The sequence below is a fragment of the Ruditapes philippinarum genome, unplaced genomic scaffold (genome assembly GCF_026571515.1).
Source record: "Ruditapes philippinarum isolate M1 unplaced genomic scaffold, ASM2657151v2 ctg2995_1_1_1_1, whole genome shotgun sequence".
Taxonomy (NCBI): domain Eukaryota; kingdom Metazoa; phylum Mollusca; class Bivalvia; order Venerida; family Veneridae; genus Ruditapes; species Ruditapes philippinarum.
This window is the reverse complement of record NW_026858909.1, coordinates 3879-27745: the sequence shown is the minus strand read 5'-3', so window position 1 is coordinate 27745 and position 23867 is coordinate 3879. Positions and strand designations below refer to the sequence as shown.

Here is a 23867-nt window from a genome sequence, read left to right as displayed (position 1 = left end):
AGTATGTTTCATTTACAAACTATTGGGTGCAAACATTCAAATATTTTCAATTTTAAGTTTTTCGTGATAAGTAATGAAAAAGATCTGTCTTTTAAACTATGTTACGACAAATAAAGCTCTGAAAAATTTCTCATAGAACTACATGTGGTGAAGCCTATGTGGATCTTAAACTCAGTATCGGTAAAAAATATATTTCCGCTGATCCAGATATTCACTATAATACTAGTGAAAGAGAAAATAGCTTAATCACAAGATATGATTTCAACTTTTGAAACATTATGTTATTATATATTTTAATAAAATGTTCAGAAAATGGAAGTGTGATACTACCCTCCTGCCTTTTCTCTATATTTCTGCCGGATTTTAATCTTCATCGAGATATTGTCCTTGTCATGAGTCCTCGAGTGTCCAAAACAATTTGTTTTGAAGAAAAGATCGCTAAATAGTTTAAAATAAATAGTCATACGTATGAGGAAAAAGCCTAATAAGGAGTTTGTAACTCCTACGTAGGACTTTAAAACTCCTCATTAGGCTTTTTCCTCATACGAAGGAGTTATATTGTCTTGTATGGGAGTTATAAACTCCTACATTGGACTAAATAGCTGCTACGTAGGATCTATTAAGGAGTTTTTTTTTAAGTCTTAAGTTGGAGTAATAAAGTCCTATGTAAGAGTTATAAACACCTTATTAGGCTTTTTTGTCTTTTGTGCGAGTTTTCCTTTTCATAGAACATCATATATTATCGTTTTATAAACGTCGACTACTGTATTTTAAAAGTCATTGCGATAACATCATTTTGTTGCACATTCTTAGAACAAGTGTTGCAATAGAACCGGTTTCGCAACAAAATATAATAATTCAACATGTATGATTATACTTGCTGCACTGTTATTTTTTATAAAGGTATTTTTATTGAGAAAACCAACCTCTATGATTCAATAATTTCTTTCATGTTTTTTTTTTCATTTTACAAAACACTTATACATGCATGTATAGTATTTCAAAATAATGAGTTTAAAGAAGTAATAGCTAATCTTCATTATCAACAACTAATAACGTTTTACTTTTTTATCACAAAACTCGTTGTTATAAATGCAAAATGGTCTGAAGCTAGAAAAGCTAAACATAAATTTGGTTGATAATGTTATTGCAACACTCGTTGCAATGACATAATTTTGTAATAACTGTTGGCAATAAAAGGAGTTTTACAATAAAACACCAAAATTCGCCTTTTTATATTTAGATAAAACTCTACACATTATATGAATATTTGTTGTCATAAAAATGGGTATAAGTGATTTAAGTCAGAATACATACATGGCTGCGAAAAAATTATATTCCACTGCAAACTGTATGCAACAAATATGTTTTTAATGCAAAATCAGATTATTTTTTATTAATAACAACTTTTCAAGTTTTGCAACATTTTTTCATTGGAAATGTTGTAATGTGTACATAATCGTGTTGTGGGAACATACATAATTGTGTTTTAAATTAGTTACAACTACTTGTATCCATTCCTACCATTTTATTGCAAACCTCGTTGAGATGACATAAATTTATTAATTTATTTATTAAGTTTTTCTCACAACCAGTTTTGCAATTAAATATCCAGAAAAACGTGTATGTTAACATTATACTCGAGGCACTATAATGTTTATATTTTTACATAAAGAGGGATGTGAAATGTTTTCATTAAGGCGACGTATGTGATTCAATACTATTTATCGGTATACAAAACAGTGCACAAGTCAATCACAAGTAGTTGTGGTAAGAGTACTTCGAGCAGTTAGTGGCTTCAATGCAATAAGATCGACATGTCAAAACCTCTGGAAATTAGCTTATCAACCAAGAAATTAGTCCAGCTGAAAGTTTTCCCAATCATAGGCAAATGAAAAAATAAATAAGTATTGATGTTGGAAGTCAAAGACAGACACGCAAAATTCAATAGATGTTCATGATGCATAAACTTCTGATGAAGGTTATTAATGGGAATTTGAATGATTTACCCAGTAAACATTTTGAACAATGCTTTGAATAGCTTGTGCCTCTGTAGAAACTGTTGCTGCCATTGCTGCTGACTTATTATAATTTATGTCATTCACACAGAACAAAAAAAAACATATATAATTGAACATTTTAAGTCCTTAGACAAAGCGCCATTTTTTCTGTAAAAGATTTTGTTGAGGTTTCTATCTTTTTTATTTATCTTTTTTTGTTTATTTATTGTTTTTTATTTATTCATTTATTTTTTAAGTTGGTTTTTTGCATTTTTTTGCAGAACTTGTATTTTGTAAATCTTTATAGGGTTTCAAATATATTTTTGTACATAATGCAGTATTTGTAAAACCTTCTGGTACAGTGATAAGCTGTGAATCTGACCTGAGCTGTGATGCATTTGAAGTTGCTTACTACCGTGATTCAGAGATTCAGAGAGTAAACTACCAAAATCATCACCGCTGAGGTTGTCCTACATCGAGTGAAAATATAGGTTTCTGTCTGTCTGAATGTTCGACTGTCTGTCTGCCTGCTGTGTGTTAACCCCATTAAATATGCATAACATATTGAAAATTCAGAAAAATAAAATTATAACGTAATTGTTGTGACATTTATCATTTACAAGACAATTCAATGATGGAATTATAACACAAAATTAGCCATATATAAGTATAGATAATGTTTGAAGTAAAGCGTAAACTTTGACCAAAATCAACGTTAAATCACCTTTGGCAATAGTTTTGTACTTTCGTCCAAGATGGTTAAAATACTGGTTGAACAACGTGAATACCCTATTGAATATTTTAATCAATTAAATATTATCTTTTGAGTAAGTGAACGTCATATTTGGTATATAAGTCATACAAATCAGGCTGTAGAACTATAACGTATCCTTATATCAGTATCATTAGATCCCAAGACAATTGAAAATTTGATGCATACATCTTGTGAGCAATTATTTAACATAAATATTGAACTGACTATTCTACTCAGTTTTTCTTCTCATTTATTGACAACTGTGAAATTTGAAGTTTTTTAAACAAGAGATATTTCTGTCAATACCGCATAAATGATTAAATTTTATGTCCCAAATAAAGGTCAAGTACACAAAAATATATTGTACATTGGTCCAACCAAGTGAGTAACATCTTCACGTCCTATTCCTTTTATGGACGTTTTGTGTTTCGCCATATAAAACCTTTTTTTTGTGTTCAAACGATTTCATTCGGGTTTTAAATCTTTTATTCCCTTACAACTCCTTTTTTGCTTTTCTATTGATTTCAATGTTGATAGCAATATTGTTAAAGGACTTGCAATTTATACTACTGAGAGCAGACAGGTGAACAATTACGTTGTAAAGCATGATATTACTTTTTATATCCACAGCCGACTTCTCAAATATTGTTGCCAAATATAGATGACAATTTTAGCTGCACATTTCATCTATCCTTGAATGTCATACAATTGTCGTTTGCAGAAACCGTCAATGGTGTGGAACAGTTCACCCATAGTAAAATTCAGGGTTATGGATCTATGAAAATGCTCAGGTATTTTAACGATATTCGATATTACCTATTAGACTTGTTTTATTAATATTTAAAATCAAATCATAAAGCGTAACATCGTTAAATCGTAAGATTTCGATTCACAAAACATTTTTACAAATAATTTATTGTTTAATCTACTCGTTAAAATTCTTATGTTCTTTCGTATAGGTTTATTTAATAAAACTTTATTATTGCTCAATGTCTGTTGTTTTTAGATTATGTATATATAATAGGGCAAAGGTGTATCAAAGCTTTTTTGCAGCATCCTATGTACTAGAATGTGTTATTTTGATTTATTGCACCGAATTGTTTATATAAAACTTTACTTGTATGTAAAACTGACTGGAGCAACTGATGATTTTATTAATTAAGATCCATACGATTGCGTAACATAAGCCTAAATTAAAGGAAGTTTTGTTTTTCTTTGATTGACTGCGCATCTTGATAAGAGGGTATACATGTGTACATGTGTATATTAAGCTCAGTCTCAGATCTGACAACATCGAGGCATTATTATTTTATAATTATAATGATTACGGTAATGTTATCAATTTTAAAAATGTTTCAAAATTAATAGATTGAATTTTATTATTTTTGTGAAATGATAATAATAATTTTCAGCACAATAATCTATGGCATTCACATGTTAAATTGTAAACCTTGAAGTGTTAACTTTGCTTAATATGGAATTTACGATAAACGTGTAAACGTCATATTTTCATTAATAATATACAATAATAACTTTCAACTTCAAAATGTAAATTTCACATTTCAAATTATAAAAAATAGATATTAGATATTTGCAAGTAGTTTTTTAAGTGCATCGAAACAAAAGCAAATGTCTTGCCATATTGCCAAGTTAATCGACAATCAATGTCGAACCGTTCTAGAAATGCGTTAACTTTGGTATTTTGAATTATTGTTAACTCATGGTGGTTGTTCTTGGAACATTGTTACTGTTATCTTTCTATTACTTTCCTATCGTCGATTATTATAATCTAAAGATTACGAAATCTTCGGAACACTATGAACTTTGCTACCATTGCTTTCGGGATATCCATTAGTGGCCATCGGTTTGAGAGATATTGTTTATTTTAAAAATTATATCCTTGATGGAAATTGAAAGAAACTAGAAAAAAAGGTTTAAGGCAGTGAGAAAAAAAAAACATGCAAAGAATATAACTCTATCGTCAGTTATATTTAAATTATTTCCGTTTTTGTACTTCAAATTATTTTGTTCGCTCAAGAAAATAAAAGAAATGGTTACTTAATATATATTTAGACTATAATAGGAAGCATAAAAAGATTGTGTGATGCACAATACATAGAGCACTAACTTTAGTATTTTAAAGTACTTCTTTTATGTTTATTCAGTGTTTATCTCCCTTCAGTTATGTTTGCTATGTATTTTATTTCCTCACTGTACCCAAACTACTTGTTTGAAATTAGCCCCAAATAAAATTTTCCTCCAGTTTACTATGCAATTTTATACTATAAAGTGTTGTATGTTCACGATATTTGATCATTTGTTTCACTTTAAGGTGGGATTTTTAATTTGTTAAATTTAATGTTTACAGTCATGTTTTCTTAAAAGAATACTATACATGTATTTCTTTGACATTTTTTATGTTCACATTTATAACGATAGATTTTAAGACATTTTCTTTCAGATTAAATATACACTCAAGCTGTCGCAATGTTTAGGGAGAGCATAAATTATATAAAAAGTCAAGTCTTTCTTTATTGAAATACCCTGATATATTACCTGTTTGTCTGCATTGCCATGTAGTTAATACTGTTTTGCTGGTTTAAAGCTGTCTAAACAACCTTGAAAAGGGTACTATTGAATCGCTGTTTTGCACCGGTTTTATTGCCGAAATAAGTTATACAACGGGTTTTAAGTAATCTTAAGGAAACTACAGTGTTCACACCACACGAAAAAAAGTTTTATCTGAAGTAGCTCCTCAGTCAAAGTACAAGTACGTATTTGTTTACATAACAAAACGAATGCATACTTTAAAGCAAAAGAAAATCAAATATTTAAAGGCTTATTTATTTTGTCGGTATCATTCACAACATTCATGGTACCTAAATATATGGTGGCTGATTTATACCATTCTTGTAACCGCCCTGCGACCTCGCCAAGCGAAAAGTCGGAAATAAACAAGTTTAAATGGCGGGGCGCGAAGCGAAAACACGTTTATTAGCGAGGGCACGGGGCGAAGTTTAAGAAATAAAACTTTGCCCCTCGGGGGCGCTGAGTGAGATTTAAAAATTTCAAATCAAACGGCAGGGTGGCGGGACGAAAACAAATAAAACTTCGCCGCTCGCTCCCGCTTATTAGCGCGTTTTCGTCCCGCGACCCCGCCAAGCGTTAAGTTGAATATTAACAAGTTAAAATGGCGTGGGCAAGGAGCGAAAACACACTTATTAGCGAGGGGGCTAGGAGCGAGATTTAAGAAATATAAAACGTCGGGGTCGCGGGACTAAAACACGCTAATTGGCGGGGCGCGGGGCGATGTTTTTTAAATAAAACTTCGCCGCGCGACCCCGCTAATTAGCGTGTTTTCGCATTTTAACTTGTTAATCTTCGACTTCTTGCTTGGCGGGGTCGCTGGGCGAAAACACGAATGGCACAAATCAGCCACCATATTAATATCAGTATCTTGTCAGTTTAATTTATGTTTGTTTTTGTTTGTTTTTTTTTGGTTTTTTTTTTTTTTTTGTTTGTTGTTTTTTTCTTTATCAACATTGTTTCTGCCGGTTAGAACATTCAATCCCGTAAAGCCTTTAAATATATTAGTTCAGCGTGGAACTAGGAGACGTTTATTTGTTTGGTAAAAAATATAAAAGATGTAAAAGTCAGTCGTGTGTCTAAACCAATCGCAACAATGGAAAATTGTCAATCAAATATTAATTTATGTACAAATTTTCTACAATTAATGCATAGACATGATCCGACAGAAACAAAGTCTATACCACACGCGACTGTGGTCCGGAATGGTTTTGATGTCTTGATGGTCTTATATACATATATCTAGTTTAAATTTGACAATAAATCTCAGCGTGCCGTTCCATGTTTGCTATAATAGATATATTACATGGATCTACTATTCTAAAGAAATTATTTTGTGAAATTGTAATTTTGCTCACGGGAACACAAATGTATACTTATAGAGAGAGTGACCGTTTTATGTTGTATATGAATAACATTTATTTCATTTTCCTTTTTTACGGAACATACTCAAATAGTGTATTATTTTATAAATAAAACAGATATTTGTTATAATCATGTTATGTCCCTTTTTCAGAATATTACAATAATGGGTGTTGATATACAAACTTATCGTGGAAGAATTGGTGGCTTCAGCCGAAACTTTGGTACAGATGTAATAACTGTTCAATATATAGTCAACTTTACCCGAGGATTAAAGACTATAGGGACAGTTGTATTCATAGGTATTTTGTTGCTCTTGGCTGGTATTGAGCAAAATCCGGGGCCGATTTCAGGTAAATATAGCCACCGTAATAAAGCATTTCCAATCATGCTATGACCCATAGCAGGTCCGCACAGGTTCTTATAAGGTTTTCCAATAATATTTACTTTATCAATGAAAAATGTAATTATTAATATTGTCAAAATATTGTCCGGAAGAAAAACAAAATAACTCATTATTTAACATGCACTGATTAAAGTACTGGCATAAGATGGGCACATTTAAATTAAAGAGAAAGAAGCTACTTGTTAATCATTTTGCGTTCCAGGAATGTATTAATTTTATTAATTTAGTGGCCACTACATACATACTTAAAAATGTTATATAGTTTTTCAACAACAAAAAATCAGGACAGTAAATCAAAATGAAGAAAGTTTTTTTTTTTGTTTTTTTTTTTAATGAGATACGAACAAAAATAACCTAGATGTTTTTTCTAATGTCAATCGTTTTAAATATAGATCATTTTTTAGAGTCAACATCTAATCGGACGCCCGCAAATGCTACAATTCTTAAAGTGTGCGGCTTGCCAAAAAGCATTGGGGCAGATTCTTTGATAGGTATTTTTGAAAATACAAGGCGACAAGGCGGTGGAAATGTTTTAAGAGTGGATATCGATAAGAATGACTCATCTGCTCTTGTTGAGTTTGAGGAGGCGGAAGGTAAGTTGTAACATTCATAGTATCACGCGAATTGTGTGGCTATTATATACTGATGTCAACTTAATACATAGCATTTTGCCCACGAAGAATTCCATTGACAGAAGCAAAATATCAAATTTAAGGACATATAACTAAATAAACGACATAGATTACCAATATGGCTTTGCTTTATTTCTTAACTTCGAGATCTTGTAAGATCTCGAAAGGTTGTTATCAATTTTTTGTCGAACAGTCTGATAATGTCTTCATGAAAACAATAAATAACGTCATTTATGTCCGCCCTTCAAAGATTCATAGAGTGAAATCATTATTTTATTGTCATGATATCCCGCAGTTCTATGGACACATTAACTAAGTTATAAATATAGCATCAGGCCTGTGTCAGATAATGAAATATTTTAAAATGCATAAGATGTTTTGCTCTTGAGGGAGGTAAGTGAAATGAAAAATGCGATCAGCTTAATCATGACATATTTCGATTGTATTTCTTTTTTCAGCTTTACAATTGGTGCTGGGGAAAAGACCAATTCGGATAGATGATAAAGATGTATCTGTTGAAATATACAGTGAGTGGTTATTGTCAAAATATGTCACTTTTATTTGACAATGAAAAACGTTTATGAAAAGTAACATCTGTACTTAGTTCCTGGCAGCGTTATATTGCAAGCAAGATAATACATCTATGGTATTTAAGAAGCTCATACTTTTGTCCAAAAGCCAACAATATAACATTTGATAAATTCCTGTAGATCATCCTTGGCACTTAAAACGAATATTTAGGAGATGCATCCAGACAAATATACGAAGAATCAAATAGAAATCGATATTTTGTGAGGTTCTAAGTCCGTTTTCAGTTAATAGCGTTATAACGCATTTAATTGTTAGGTCATTTTAAACAATAAAAAAAATGAGTGAGTGAATGATCTGAAATTTGGGACACAAGTTATTTGTAAAATCCCACATCAAATCGTATAAAATCTCATAAACGTATTGACATTAGATTTGAAAATTTTATTTGATGAAGGTTCAATGGATGAAAGTAATAGCTCACAAAAAGGCGGTGCTGATGAAGTCTTCGCAGACAAACCAAGCGATGAACAATTAGGTTCCGATTCTGAACATGTAAATATATCAGGCGCCGGTATGTGTTTTTTTTTAAATCATTCATGGCTTTCCATTTTTACTTCATAAGCATTACATTTTACTATCTCGATTACCTTGCTGAACATAATGCAACATCATTGACAAATAAACTAGGTGTTACCTGTTCTTTCAGCATTCAGCAATAACTGTTTTTTTTTAGTGAACGTTCCTACATTTATATGAAATTGTCACATATTCAAGTATTATATAAAGTATTAAACGTCATTTTGCTAAAGAAACATTCATTTCAGTTGTATGATTTTACCTCCAATTGAGATTTTAAATGGTAAAAATAAACTTTAAAGATCTCATTTTAATTGACGTCTGCCAAGGTGTATTTATATATGATTAGAATATTTGTAATCATCTTTTATATATAAAATTTGTCACAACGTTTGGTAGATCAAATGTTTAAGTCATACATGAACATGAAGACAATTTGTGCCTAATTGCTCGATTACTGTTAAATATTTATTTTATATAATTATCTTAATTCTTCGCATTGGAAGATAGTCCTCCACTGCCTTTCTGTTGAATTGAAAATTCATCTGTATTAATAAAAATTAATAAAAAGGAGAGTGACATGTATTACTTGTTCCATGAGGTACAACTTTCTATTGAGGAACTGATGTACAAGTAGAAGGACTCGATAATTTTATTTCATTTCAAATATGTTATGATCACTTCGTCCATTTTAACAGTTAAAGCTCATCCGAAAGATAAATAACGTGTATCTTCTAAACATTGGAAGATAGATTACATATATTTTCATACATTATACATTATCGAATCAAAATGCAATAAATTGAACACTGATCCTGTAATTGCATAAAAATGCGTTACTTGAACGTGTTCATCAGCATCATATTCTTTTATACAGACAAGGTTTGTCTATTCAATAGATTTAGGCAAGTGGAATAAAGTTAAGGAAAATAAGATTCTGTTTGACTGTTGATTGAATACATCTAGGGATTACACTATTATAATGGTCTTGTCATGGTCGACTTGGTATGTGGAACTATTTTCCTCAATTTGTCTCAACTGCGCTAGCTCCTATATATAGACTTAAAAAACAATTCATCATGAAAATTTGCGCGTACATGCCACATAATATATCTCACATTCTCTGTGCCAATATAAAAAATGTATCCAATGTTCAGACAGACTGCTTTTGTTTTGTTTTAGTTGCTAAAGTGGCATCAACTTTTAAACGTTCAGTTACAGAAGGATTCAGAAAAGGTGTGGGGTTTATCAAGTCTTCAACAATATTTGGTAGGTATATTATCATACAAGCTCTAGATATGATTATTAAGAGCAGTATTGTCAAGCCGAACAATGAGATATATATGATATTTTGACTCTGGTTTGTGCCACACTTACGAACTTTCGCTATAAGTATATGCAGTATTTCGATACAACGGAAGTCAGTGCGTGAGCATGCGTTTAGCCGTATCTCGTTCAGTTGCCGTTCACGTTTTTAACGTGGTTGCTATGAAGCGTCATGTGTCCGGCTGCTGCTACATTTAGTGTACATGGCTTTTAAAACTGATAATAAATCAGTCAAACAAATTAAAGCAACATACATAAACTATACATAGTTGTTTTCCATATTATTATTTTGCATTTAAAAACAAATATCTCAATATTCTTTCCAATTTGATATATTGTTTACATGTGATGACTGTGATGAAAGCTAGTGTAGGCAAACGCTGTGTGTTTGATTACTTCCTGTCCAGAATTTTGTTTTTGCCATCAAAACTCATATGTTTACCATAGCAACCATAAATTGATAGAAAATAAATTATGTAAGGTTAATGAAAAAGTGTCAGTTTCTTGACAAAATTCGAATTATTAAATAGAAAGGTCTTTTTTAAGAAAAGGTCCCTTCTTTTAGTTCATTTAAAGGGGGAATAATTTGGCGTAATATAAGATAGAAAAACATGAGTTATCATTCGTGGCTAAGAAATATGACCAACTGAAATTATAAGTGTGCCAGATATACTGTATTCAATTTCAAATGCATTCTTTGAAGTACAGCGCGAGCAAACCTAGCTTTAACATTTTTGATATCTTTAGGTATTCCGTTTTTCTTCATTTCTATTGTCATATAAGTTTCATTTGTGCAGTGTGAAGGCCGTTAAAAGTTGCATCGTACATATAATTAAAGATGTATCATTTTCGACCCTTGAAAACCGTTCAGCACAACATTATTGATGTTAGTACATGCCTCTGATTCCCATTCAAAATTACCCTTTTTTAGTTCCATTCTGTGTTTTCTCGTTTAGTACACACGTACAGTTTATTTACGTTTGTCAAGTTTGCTAATTGTTATGTTTTCTTTTTTAGAGAATGCCAATCATAACTAGCAATATAGGAAACAATTACAAAATCTCGTTTGCTATTCCGCGTCCAGTTGGAGAACTATCGGCCATTCATATTAATTTATTTCGATTTCGTTAATTTCTTTTGCTGCCGCTTACGTAAATCTTTCGTAAGTCTTTAGGTGTCTGGCCTGTCCTGTCGAAAATAACTGACAGTTCTTGATTTTCAAAGCATAATGTGTTATCATTTCAAGCACGCGAGAGAAAATGAAATACAATGTACTTGATGTTACATTTTGTAGAAGATTTATTTTGCATATTTTACCGTTTCTTTGAGTCATGATCACCAAACGCATTCCAAGATCGTGTAACAGTTATCTTCCTTAATTAGTTTAAATGATACCTGAGTGTTTTGTGCAAAACCATTGCTTTTGATGCTCATCTCTGCGAACTAAAATAGCCCAGATATTCGAATTTTAGACCCCTTATATGAATATCTACGAAAATTTGCTTACGAGAATATAAATTCACATACAGTATCCAAAACGAAATTAGTTAGCTTACGTAAATGTGGAAATTTGTTCAAAATTGCATATGTATGTTAAGTACTTTTTATTTCGTTCTCCGTTTAAGGTAAATTAAAGGCGCTTCCCAGAGAAAAGAGAGATAATACAGATGCAGATCAGACTGATACAATTTTGAGAAATAAAGGTATGTCAATAATTTGTTCGGACAATGTTTGACTTCCTGTAAAACTAACATGGAAGGACTGAATATAAGAAGAATATTCATTTGTCAACTGAAATCGGTGAATCACATTGGTCAATCATTGTAAAGGACAGTTCTAATCATTCTAAAATAAAATGTAACGGATAGTTCTTATCATTCTAAAAATTTTAAGGATAGCTCAAAGATAAAATGTAGTTTTGTCATTATAAAATAAAATGTAGAGGATAGTCCTATTATAAAATTTACAGGAATGAGGATAGTTTTTTTAATATTCTGTTTAATTTGTAAATGATTACGGAATTCATAAAGTAAAACGCAAAACAAGTAAAAGGTACACCTTAAATAGAAATTGTTCTTTGAAAACCCATCAATATCAATATGCTATAATTTAATTTCAATGTTTACAAAATGGGTATTGTCTCAATAGCTACAAGAAATAATTATCATGTCATTGTTATGCAACCATTGCTAACATTTCTTTTTGTATTGAAAACATAAAAATAACAGTATGCTGCATGCAAAACAGATTTACAGAGATACTTCTTATTTATCAGATATATCCTTAATATTTGAAAACAAATTTGACCAGTGCCTTTAAATTGTGAGATAGATACCACTTGAAATATCCTTATGAAGTTTATCTTTTTTTCAAAACAGCTTCAAAAGAGCTTCAATTCTATACATTTTTCAGAAATGATTTTAGAGAAGTAAAGAATAGAAAGAAAACTTTAAACATAAATTAACAATGTTAACGAAAATGATACAAAATTACATTTTTATTTCACGAATTCTAAAAGAGTTAATTCCCTAATCTTAAAAAAGTGTCAATTATAAAAGAATTTAATGATGAAAATATTCGTTTATGGCCATTATCTTTAATAATAAGAAAGCTATAATATTGAAACTCCATTATGTTGATACATCCTGAGTTCTACCTGTCACACTGATTTTAAGGCCAATGTTGGAAATTACTGTGGCAAGTAATCAATTGGTTATTAAAACTACAAAAACTATTTATTTCAACTTGGTATATTTTTTTCGAAATCAATTTGTGAGGTCATTTGACAAAGACAAGTACATGTACCTTGCACAATAATTCACCTTTTTATGCTCCCCGTAAAAATTTGGGGGAGCATATTGTCGCCGTGTGGTCCGTCAATCCGCTCTCACGGTAATAACTTGGCTAGAGGGACAATAGGGAACTGTTCTTTTTCTTTGATGTCATTCAATCCGTAATGCTTTTATGTGGCTATTTTCTTTTGTGCGGCTAAAAAGAGAGAATAATTAAGTAGCCATATCATTACTGTCCCGTTAGAACGTCCGTCAGTCCGTACATACGTACGTACGTCCCGAATTCGTGTCTGGCCCATAACTTCGTTATTCGAAGTCAGATTTTCCAACTATTTCACAGAAATGATCACTATATTGAGACGACGTGTCGCGCGCAACATTTGGGTCGCTACCTTCTTTTTACACTTTGAACTTTGTCTGTGACATAACTGCAAGAGGAATACCTTCCTGTGTCCAAAACCTATTCGGGGAGCATCACACGGTTCAACCGGTTCTTGTTTACTTAGATAACTTTGGCCCTGGCTAACCTTTGTTTTAAAGTTAATTCCTAAAACTATCAAAAATATTCACTTTGAATTCTTGCTCACCATCCAAGAACGCGTTTCAAAATGGGGCCACAAGCCAATTTTCATGGAATAGCAAAATTTTGTAGCAATGAAGATTTTATATTTATAGGCGAATTTACGTTTCATTGTTCCCTCTTTGAAGAATAATGACCCATTAGTTCCTTTAAAACATAATGTAGTGGTCATTATTCAGAATAGAATAAAGTCACATCAAGGGGTCTAATACAAATTGTTCAATACAAAATAACCAAGCAAATTTGATTTCGAAATTATTATGTGCATGACAATTATAACTTAACAATACAAATCATTTTTGAATTCAATCTCTTGTTTCACTAATACATAATTAGCAGCGGCCATTTTTAAGAATAAAGTCAGATCAAGGGGTCTAATACAAATTGTTCAATACAAAATAACCAAGCAAATTTGATTTCGAAATTATTATGTGCATGACAATTGTAACTTAACAATACAAATCATTTTCAAATTAAATCTCTTTACTCACTGATACATAATTAACAGAAATATAATTGCATTTTTAGGTCTGAACATTTGCATGTTTGATGTGATTGTCTGTTTTTCATCATACAGGTTACCTTAATAGTAATATTGCAGTTTGATAGCGCACATATCGTACTTTATGATATTAATAGGAAATTCTTTCCTGAAAATGAGTTATGAGTTCGAGGATGTGTGTTTTTTTGTGCAAGATGTAATCTTTTATTTCATCGAGTGAGCTTCAAAAATAGTATTCAAACTAGGTGAAATAAAACATTTGGAAAATTTGAAATTAATGTATTTGGTTTAAAGATATTTACTTTGACTTTAATAATTTTACACCTATTTAATAGAAGAGAAACAAAGAGGATTGTTAAAAACAGTAAATAATAGTTGGCAGAGTGAACAAAAAAATGTAGAGGATTGTAATAACTTGTACACAATGCGTTACATTTATTTTCGTTTGGATTTTAAATATTACTAATTGTTTTCAAGGGCAGCTTGTGGAAGGTGGTAAAACTATCAGAATATAAAAATATAGAGACGATGTTTAGTAATCAGTGAATGGAATGGATTAAAATATTTTTTATACTTGATTACGATTGTAATGTTAGTTATTCTTCACGTGTGGTTTTGTTGTATGTCTGAATTAACATCAATAGATTATTTGTTAGCGGATATAAATATGAGACACAACATAGGAAAACATTAATATGTAGTATATTCATTGCAAAGTGTGAAATTATATGGACTCTGCAAGAATAATGTACAAACGATACGCTTCTGACACTTGGAATATGGATAGAATACCATATGAAGATAATGCAAGTTTTTTTCACCCTAGCTTTCTTCCGTTGTCTCTCTTTCATTCCGAAAATACAAAAGCGAGTTTTATGTTATTTTGATAGAGAACTATTTGCATATATTTATTCAGTTATTGCAAACTTCAAACAAGCTTTTATTAATGAATTTAGCAAGATACATTAAAGAAAGTTTGGCGATCAGAAATACTCTCTTAAATATTTGACTTTTTAACATCCTCTTGGAAAATAATATTTTTTTACAATTCTCATATATTATAACATCATGTTTGTTTGTGTAATCATGCATTGTACTTAAATAATAAAGGTATTTTCTCGTATTTGATACATTATCATATGATATTTGTGTGTTAACATGTATAACTTTTAATGATACTGTTCTCTTTCTAGAAAGAAACTGCTCAATAAGTATTTAGTTTTGCTGCTGGTTAACATCTATCCTTCGCCTTAACGGGAGGGAGTTTTACTTTCAGTGGGATGGTTAGACTCACTGGGTAAAATATGGTATACAATATCCTGTGAGGTTGCCAGTAGAATTTCTATTACTTCTATGATTGAGAAGATATTTACTTATTACTCATAACAATGTACATTCTATTATATATTCTAAGTATCATATTGTACTTTGTGTTACCATGATCACGTGACGTGATAATTGTTTTATTTATCTATATGCATGACGATGTACTATGTACAAGTCTAAATAAAACGTATGTTCTGTTCTGTTCTGTTCATATAAATACATTTCATTTTTATCTTTACCCCGTTTGAATGTCTTGTGAAAGAAATCGAGAGCCTGTTATTATTCAAACTATTTATAAAAATTGGTTTATGATATTTTGTATGTCGGCCAAAATCATTATGATAATAATTTTTGAAGATATTGTTGCTAAGGTTATAATAATACTTTGATGCACCACCAGTATAATGTTATAACTTATAAGTTACCATTTGTACCCTTACTCTTAAAATTATTTTAATTCTGACCTTTAAATTGCAAAAGCATGGTTCCTTCCTGTTATTTGTTAACTCTTAAAAACATCTTAAACAAATTCTTGACTTTATGTTTGTTAACGTAGGGAATTAGACAACATTTTAAACTGGTATTAGATTGCTGCATTGGCAATTCCAGTTTAAGTTTAGATATGTTATATGTTGTTTGTGAGAATTCACATGTAATAAACTCAATAATATACCTCATTTTATAAAACAATCCCAGTTATGCCTAGGTCACATAACAAGCGGGGACCGGCCGATATAGAGGGATCAATTGGACACCGTTGATAATTTGAGATCGGAGAGGAACATTTCAATCATGTCCGGGAAGAAGTGGCCGGTCATTCTCCCTCTGTGGTCAGTTAGGTATTCGGACGGTTTCCGAAGGGTACTCGCCCGGCCACCCGGTGAAAACCCTTGGCGTCTTCTTTCTGGACACCGGTCGATATTCTAAAGGTACCCGGCAGACTACCGTACGATAAATGTCCAGTTGCCTTCCGTTATCTGGCCTGTTTGCAACAATCGTACGGTGACGGTAAAGTATACGTGCGATATCTGGTCGGCTGTCGGACGGTATTCGTATGGCATGCTATCCCATTTTCCGGCCGTTATTCACACCCCCTCTTTTGTTGGCATTTTTCCATGCCTTCTTCTCCTCTGCTTTCTCCCCCACCCCTTCTTTGCTTTCTGTTTTGGAAGGTATATTACATTCTGAAATCAAAGTTTTCCATAAAAGATTGTAAATGAAATTTGAAATTTTTTAGAAACCTCAATGGACGTGTGTGAAAACTGAGAGAATTTATGTGTGTAATTGAGTTTCTAAATACTCGCCATCGGTTGCCCGTATAGACAAGTCCTCCAGAGAGTATTAGTCGTTCTAGATGTTGGAGGACAGCGCAGGATACAGATAGCAAGATGCCCCAATTTCAGAAAAATATGAAAAACAAGATCAATAAGGAAGGCGGCGTTCAATGAACGCAACCCCGACACTATCTAGCAACACAGGATGACCAACGTCAAAGAGCCAAGCAGGACCACAAACAATCTTCTCCTTCTTTTTTACCTATCCAAGTGTTTAAGCACTCATACAGGGGACCTCGCTTTAAAGTCTCGTCTTAAAGATTCCTAGTAATTTCAGTTGGTCATCCAGGGAATCGAACCCACAATGTACAGTCCAGCGATTTAACCGATTTAACCGATTCAGCTCTGCACGCTTGCTAATGAGAGAATGATGGTGTTATTTATGATTTACCTTGAGGACTTTGGCAGTAAGCCAACTTGAACATACATACCAGAGCACAGTTAAGCCACCGCATCGTTCCTGGACAGTCTGTCAAGCAGTTAAACAGTAATAATCTTTTTCACTTTCGCAAGGTACTGATATCATCTGTACAACGAAAGTGACCTTCACCGTCGTCCGAGAATTGAACACGGGTCAAAGGCTTGCCCAACGCTATCCTTACAGACATTTTAGGACTATACGTGCGACGTACTGCGTCCACCCGGGTCCCGGTCAGTAACCTGCCGAGACGCCTTTGGTGACCGCTCAGATACCGCTCGGAAACTGGACTAATATTTGGCGCCCAGGTGGTAAAAATTCTAACAGGTATGTAACCGATAACAAAAGGTGTCCGGCCGGGTATCGGAGGATATTTTACCGTGTCTGCTACGTTGCGATGGCGATGTACCGGATGCCGGAAGAAAATAACTCTGCACTAAAATTCTCCGATTACCCGTACGGTGCCCCACCGGTCACTTGACACCGGAGGGTCACCGGCCGGAGACCTTTAAATAATTGGCAATTTCAGCCCGTTCAGGCATCGGTACTCGATCGTTAACCTAATCGGAGTGTAATGTGACGCAGGCTTAAGTGACTGTAAAGGCCTCAACAGACGATAGGATTTTGAAGTAAAACACCAATTAAAATAAAGATGTACACGCAAATTTTTATGTCTGAAAGCTACTTTTTCTTGATTTCGTAAACCTTAATACTAGATGTAAGGGATAGGACATGTTCTATTTTGAAAATCTTGTCGTACAGACCTCCCGCAATGACAAGTAACAGATTGCCAAATTAGCTCCTGATAATAGGTGTAATGAATGAAATTCCAGAACAATTAGGGCTAAAAGGTAAACATAGTAGTAAGATGGGGTAAAAATGATGTTGAAAACTCTTCAGGAGACCCAAAGTTGTGGTATGTTCGAATTCCAAATTTTTCCGAAAATGATTATGTAACGTTATTAAACTGTCTCTAATCAGGGAGGTAGTTTGTAGGCGGCCGGATACTCCACTATCAGTAGAGCCGCAGTTCGGTATTCCGAGGGTCTAAGGTTTGAGTCTCGGTCAGGCTGCACATTATTTTTTTAATGGAGGCGTTTCAATCATTACTCATGGAGAAAAAAATAATTTATTGAGTAATATATGTAAGGGTTCAATTGGGTGGGAACTTGTTTTGAGGGAAATCTCAGATATTTCCTACAATGCAAAATAACGGTCTGATTGCACGTGTTGTACTGCTTTAAAAATGTACATCATATCTCTAATTAGTGTTGTACAACTAAATCCTACCATCTGTTGACGCCTTAATATATATCTGGAGTTAGCATTTGATAAATTGGTCCTATTTAATCAAAAAGGATTTGATGATTCTTCCTGTTGTTAAATTGATAGTATGGAGTACTAGAATTCTTCCCCTGTATTGACATTTAAATCTGCCTATTATTCAATCTCTGCTGACGTGGCGAAACAGTTGAGTCGTATTTGTTTTCGTTTCTTTCCTTCATTTCTGGCCGCTTTCCCATGCTCTACTGTGCGAGAAGGGAAAACAATATAGTAGTCTTTTACCCAAATTTGTTAAAATCGTTGTCTCACCCAAGGGACCAGACCTTTAACAAAGAAATCGTAAATACCTATTACATCTAGAGCCATTCTGAGAGACATTCTGTAAAAGTTGATTTCACATAGACTAAAGTAGGAATGCCTTTAAAAGTATTCTGATTTGTACAATTAATTCAAAATTATAAATATCCGATTTTTTGGTTATGTGGCAAAGGGCAGTTGTCTTTACCAATGTTTTACTAATGAGGATCTTGTGAACAAACTGCTTCCCCCACTGCGGTCACTAAACAAAAAAAGTGGTTGCTACAGCATTATTATCTTCATTGTGTAAATTTGATTTCAGAATAATATGAAAATATGTAAGGCAAAATCGCTATCAATGGTACCGATTTACGGGGGATGATCTAAAATAAGTAAGATTTTTGCTGTTTCAGAGACACGTGTGGCTTCAAATGAGTAAAAAAAATACAAAAACGGAATAAAGCAAACATGTACAGTAAATTCCGCTTATAACGAACTTATCGGGACAATCAAAATCAGTTCCTTATATCCGGAGTTCCTTGTAAGCATATAGTGAATTAGTTCCTTGTTTAAGGAGTTTTTATAGCGATTTTTATAGCGAACAGATTAACATATAACGAATTAATTGTTTACCATCGTCCTCAATTTTGAAAACATTTGATTAATAAAAGATAGTCATTTATTTCTATTTTAGACACATACCAGAGAGCGTACTTTTTGGAAATTGAAAATCATTTGCTATTTCTGTTTTAGTTTTACCCCTTTTCTCTTTTGTTTCTAAACTCAGTGCTTTTTGTTTTCTTTCCATGATTAAGAATAAACAAGATTTTCGATTTTTTCTTCCTTTCATATTGAATATCTTCTATTATATTTTAAGGGTGACTTTTACTCGATCTAATGAAATATATAGCTTTTCTTTCCAGTCAAGCGTACTTTGTAGTTTTCAATGGATAATGCTTGCTTGCATGTTTGACCGATTATACATGATCATAATTATTTTACTCGAGCAAAACTATTAAAGAAAAGAAATAATAAATGGTACATTCGGCTGAGTTTTAATCCGTGCCAATGAAAACGAAAGTTGAAAATGCGGGATCTATTTAAGGATAGCCGATATGTTTTGGAGTTTGATATAAAAGTGTACTTTTCTGTACTTTTAACTAAATTGAGACTAAGAAATGAGTTCATTATAAGCGATTATACCTTATAACCGTGTTCGCTATAACCGAATATTTTTATATTATTAAATTAAGGGCAGAATTCGGGCCATATTAAATTGTTCCTTATACTGGAAGTTCGCTTTAACCGTGTTCTTTATAAGTTCAGTTTACTGTATATTGAAATATATCGCGACATGTTTTGATATCATAGAAAACTAGTATCTGTATTTAAAATTGCAAGCGCACCCTGCAATTCCATAAATATAGTACTGTATGCGGTGCACGCAAATTTTGAAAAGCATGTTCAGTTACATATGTCACGATTCAAGAACAGATTCACCGATTCATATACTGATGATCTTATGACGGAATTCGGCGTAATCTAACTGTTGCGATTTTTAAACATACATTCGTCTGATTTTATCTGATTCAAGAACAGATTCACAGATTCATATACTGATGATCTTATGACGGAATTCGGCGTAATCTAACTGTTGCGATTTTTAAACATACATTCGTCGTGCATTGTAACAAGATCTTTTTCTTGGGAATGTCGTGTCGTGTATATAAAATTTTATCCTAACAGGATCAACTTTGTAAATGTTTATTTTATTCGTATATGTTCTCCGTTTGGTTAAAGTATGTTGCCTCTTTTTGCTAATGTCACGAAAATTTAGAATGAAACGAAAGCACAAGGCATATTAATTACAATTGTAATAGATTTTACAAACGTACTGTTACATAAATGTTACAATGTTGGAGCATGATTAATACAGCATGTCTAAAATGGCCCAGTTGTTTAAAACTTTTCTTAACTTTAACAACAAATTAACAGTTGTTAAATTTTAATATTTTCGTTAGCTAACGAAATGCCAAAAATTGAGTTGTTCAACAAATTAACAAGAAAAATTAATCACACTATGCAGTATGTTACTTTCCTTCACAAAAAACAAAATGGCCGATAGCTCTCCACTTCAATAAGAAATACTTAGAAATTCAGCTGATTGTACATTGTCTGCAAAATACAGCTGAGTCATAGACTAATAAAAAATGAAAACTGATGTAATATGATAAGTCTTTTTTGTCTGTTTGGTCATGAACATACTGTAACCAGAACCCCAGTAAGCCATACCTACATGAAACTATGAATAGCTACATTGACCTACTTGAGAGTGATTTATTTCATAGTGTTCAGTTAATACATGGGAAAACATATTTTAAAGTTTTTTTATCTTCATATTCTTTGTGTTATGCCAGTAAATATCCTGGTTACTTTGTGATTTCTGTGCATTTTACATGTTTAGATGTACAGCAGACTCAACCAGACTTGATCCTAATTCCAAGGTATTGTGAAGCATTTGACAATGTACCATACATTAAATATGCATTCTGGTCTGATAAATATTAACCAGCCAGCCTGCATATAAAACAAACAGTGCTTGCCATTCATTTTTTTTAATGTTCCCGCGTTAACACTACAATCTTTTCCCACATGACATGTTGTCATGTATATTTTCCTCATTTTTGCATCTTTGTCAGTGTTTATTCCATAATGTTTGTTTAATCCATTTGTGAAATATAAAACCTAGGTGTTAGGAAACATGTTAGACAAGTCTGAATGATTAAATCCATTTTTAAACACTTTTTAACACTTACAATTGTAGCTGTTGACAGTAAACAACTTACACCAGAACGACATTTTGAAGTGTTGCATTGTGGTAAATGATGAGTCAATTATAGGTCAGACTACCCTATTGTTTTTACTTCCATATGCTTATGTTATAAGCATGTGTGGAGGTCACTGTCAAAGACTATGCTTATAACTTTATCATTGATTTTACTGAATAATGGCCCTTTGTTAAAAGTTTGTGAACTTTTTTGTCTTAAGGATTATACATGAAGTTCACTAATCAAGGTCCACAACCGTTGCATAGATTTGACTTACTTATGAACTTTCTCAACTTTCAACAATGTATGGTTAAAATTGTGCATGCACCATCAATATTCAAAACTGCTGAGTGTATTTAATGAAACAAAACTTCATTCATGTCTTGAAAATATAATTATAATTCCTTACTAAGCCCCATAACCTTGACATGGATTTTAACTGAAAAAATGCCCATTTTAACAGAAATTAAATCTTGTTCACAAAATCACAAAAGCTCATGAGTGATAGTATATCTTGTCTTAAATCAAAAGACACTTTCAACTTAACATTTTCTTATCTTATTAATGAAGTTCTTGATTGACATTGTATTAACAACTAATTTGTATATTTGAGTCTGACTGGCTTGTTCAAATAGCAATATCTTATTTCATCATTTCAAAACATACATGTCTTGAACTGTATGAAGAAGAAAATGTTAAGTGTTTTTGTAGATTTATGAAACAATTATGATATGAAGTACATTTAACAAATAGTATAAATTGCAGTATACTATAATGCACAGCTAGGATAAAGTGAAAGCAACAATAACATAGCATAAGGTTCAAAATACACACATTTACTCAGCAAATTTACTCTCAAAGTTTCAGCAAGATGTGTGCCAGTTTATACATTTTTAGTTTAATAATCTATATAATTATCTATATAATGCAGTGCTCAATTTTACCACACACAAGTATTGAGATCATAACTGTTAAGTTCCTAAAGGTGTTCTTATTGTTTGATAGGTTTGCATGGTTATTTTACAAGTATGTAGATCTTAATTTGGACATCATTCACATGTATTTATATGATAGAGATTTTGATCCAAACCAGCACTTTAGTTTTAACATTTTACATTCAAAGTATCACTACTGACTTGCATAAATTAGAAATGTGTTTTGTTTACTCTTTCCACCTACAATACAAAGTGACTTTACCTCTTTTCCAAAATATTTTAGTCTCAAAATTATGGTATGTACAAATAAGATCTCAAAATTATCAAAAACTCCACTGTTTACACATAATGCATGATGACCTGTTACTGTCAACATTAATATCATTGAATAATGTACAAATAAAGTCCAATTTCTTTAAGTTTGAAATATAAAACTTGCTTTTAATGCACTCGTACAAAAAAGGAATATTAGAAGAAGTTTCGTACATAAATACCAAGCCCTATTTTATTTGAGTTTTAAAGGGAGACATATTTTTATTTTTTGGCCTTATTGAAAATAATGAAATGGTGAATCATGGAGCTTTATATTACTTTATAATGAAATCCAGGGTTTACATAACATTTATATAGAAGACTTAATCTATTCTCACATTTGGTAAAAACTGAAAATAATGTTTAAAGTTGATGAGACAGACTATAGTAAAAATAATAGGAAGTTAAACACTTTTCAACATCACTGATCAGTTCTTGTTCTAAAGAATTTGGGAAGGGCAACTGGTATTCAGTACCCAGGAGTTGTCCTTTTAGATATAAAAAAAATTGATATATGAATCCCAATATGACTTTAGGAAACTATATCATATACTATCTAAATGATATGATAATATTACGTTATATAATACCCAAAACAACAGTATAAGATAACAGTATGGTAAACTAAGGAAACGTATCGCGAACACCCTTATATGTTAGTTAAAACAAACTTTTGGACAATTTATTTAATACATACTATATACCTAACCAATTTTTATAAACTTACTTGATCTGAATTATTTATCTAGTAATATCTATAGCCCTTGCATGTTGGTAAAAACTGAATTTAAGACAATTTATTTAACACACAATATATATATTTGACCAATATTTACATTGTTATTTGATCTTGAATATATATCATTTACTCAATCTGCTGTACATATTGCTGGATTCAAATTTAAGTGACATTTTGTCTGTTCATTTATATGTATTAGTTATATATATTGAGGTTTTTAATTCGCATACCTCTATCATTATAAAATATAGTACACCATATTTTACAATTTATATTTGATAATGAGGACAGAAAAATCTCGCACAATAGAAAGCCTTTTTTAAAGATTATATGAATCATTTGATTGA

At 31.9% G+C, this 23867-nt stretch overlaps 1 protein-coding gene across 1 annotated transcript; it reads left to right on the top strand.

Annotated features, from left to right (window-relative positions):
* The first annotated feature begins 3402 nt into the window (after window positions 1-3402).
* On the top strand, window positions 3403-9095 carry LOC132754645 (uncharacterized). Its single transcript, XM_060745302.1, has 5 exons — window positions 3403-3545; window positions 6857-7055; window positions 7513-7701; window positions 8199-8267; window positions 8726-9095. The coding sequence occupies exons 2-5, from the start codon at window positions 6869-6871 to the stop codon at window positions 8890-8892; spliced, it is 612 nt and encodes a 203-aa protein (XP_060601285.1). The 5' UTR covers window positions 3403-3545; window positions 6857-6868; the 3' UTR covers window positions 8893-9095.
* The last annotated feature ends 14772 nt before the right edge of the window (window positions 9096-23867 follow it).

Coding starts and splice junctions, on each gene's coding strand:
- LOC132754645 (XM_060745302.1), top strand. CDS start 6,869: ATGGGTGTTGATATACAAACTTATCGTGGAAGAATTGGTGGCTTCAGC. Junction 7,056..7,512: donor AAATCCGGGGCCGATTTCAG/GTAAATATAGCC, acceptor ATCATTTTTTAG/AGTCAACATCTAATCGGACG. Junction 8,268..8,725: donor TGTATCTGTTGAAATATACA/GTGAGTGGTTAT, acceptor TATTTGATGAAG/GTTCAATGGATGAAAGTAAT.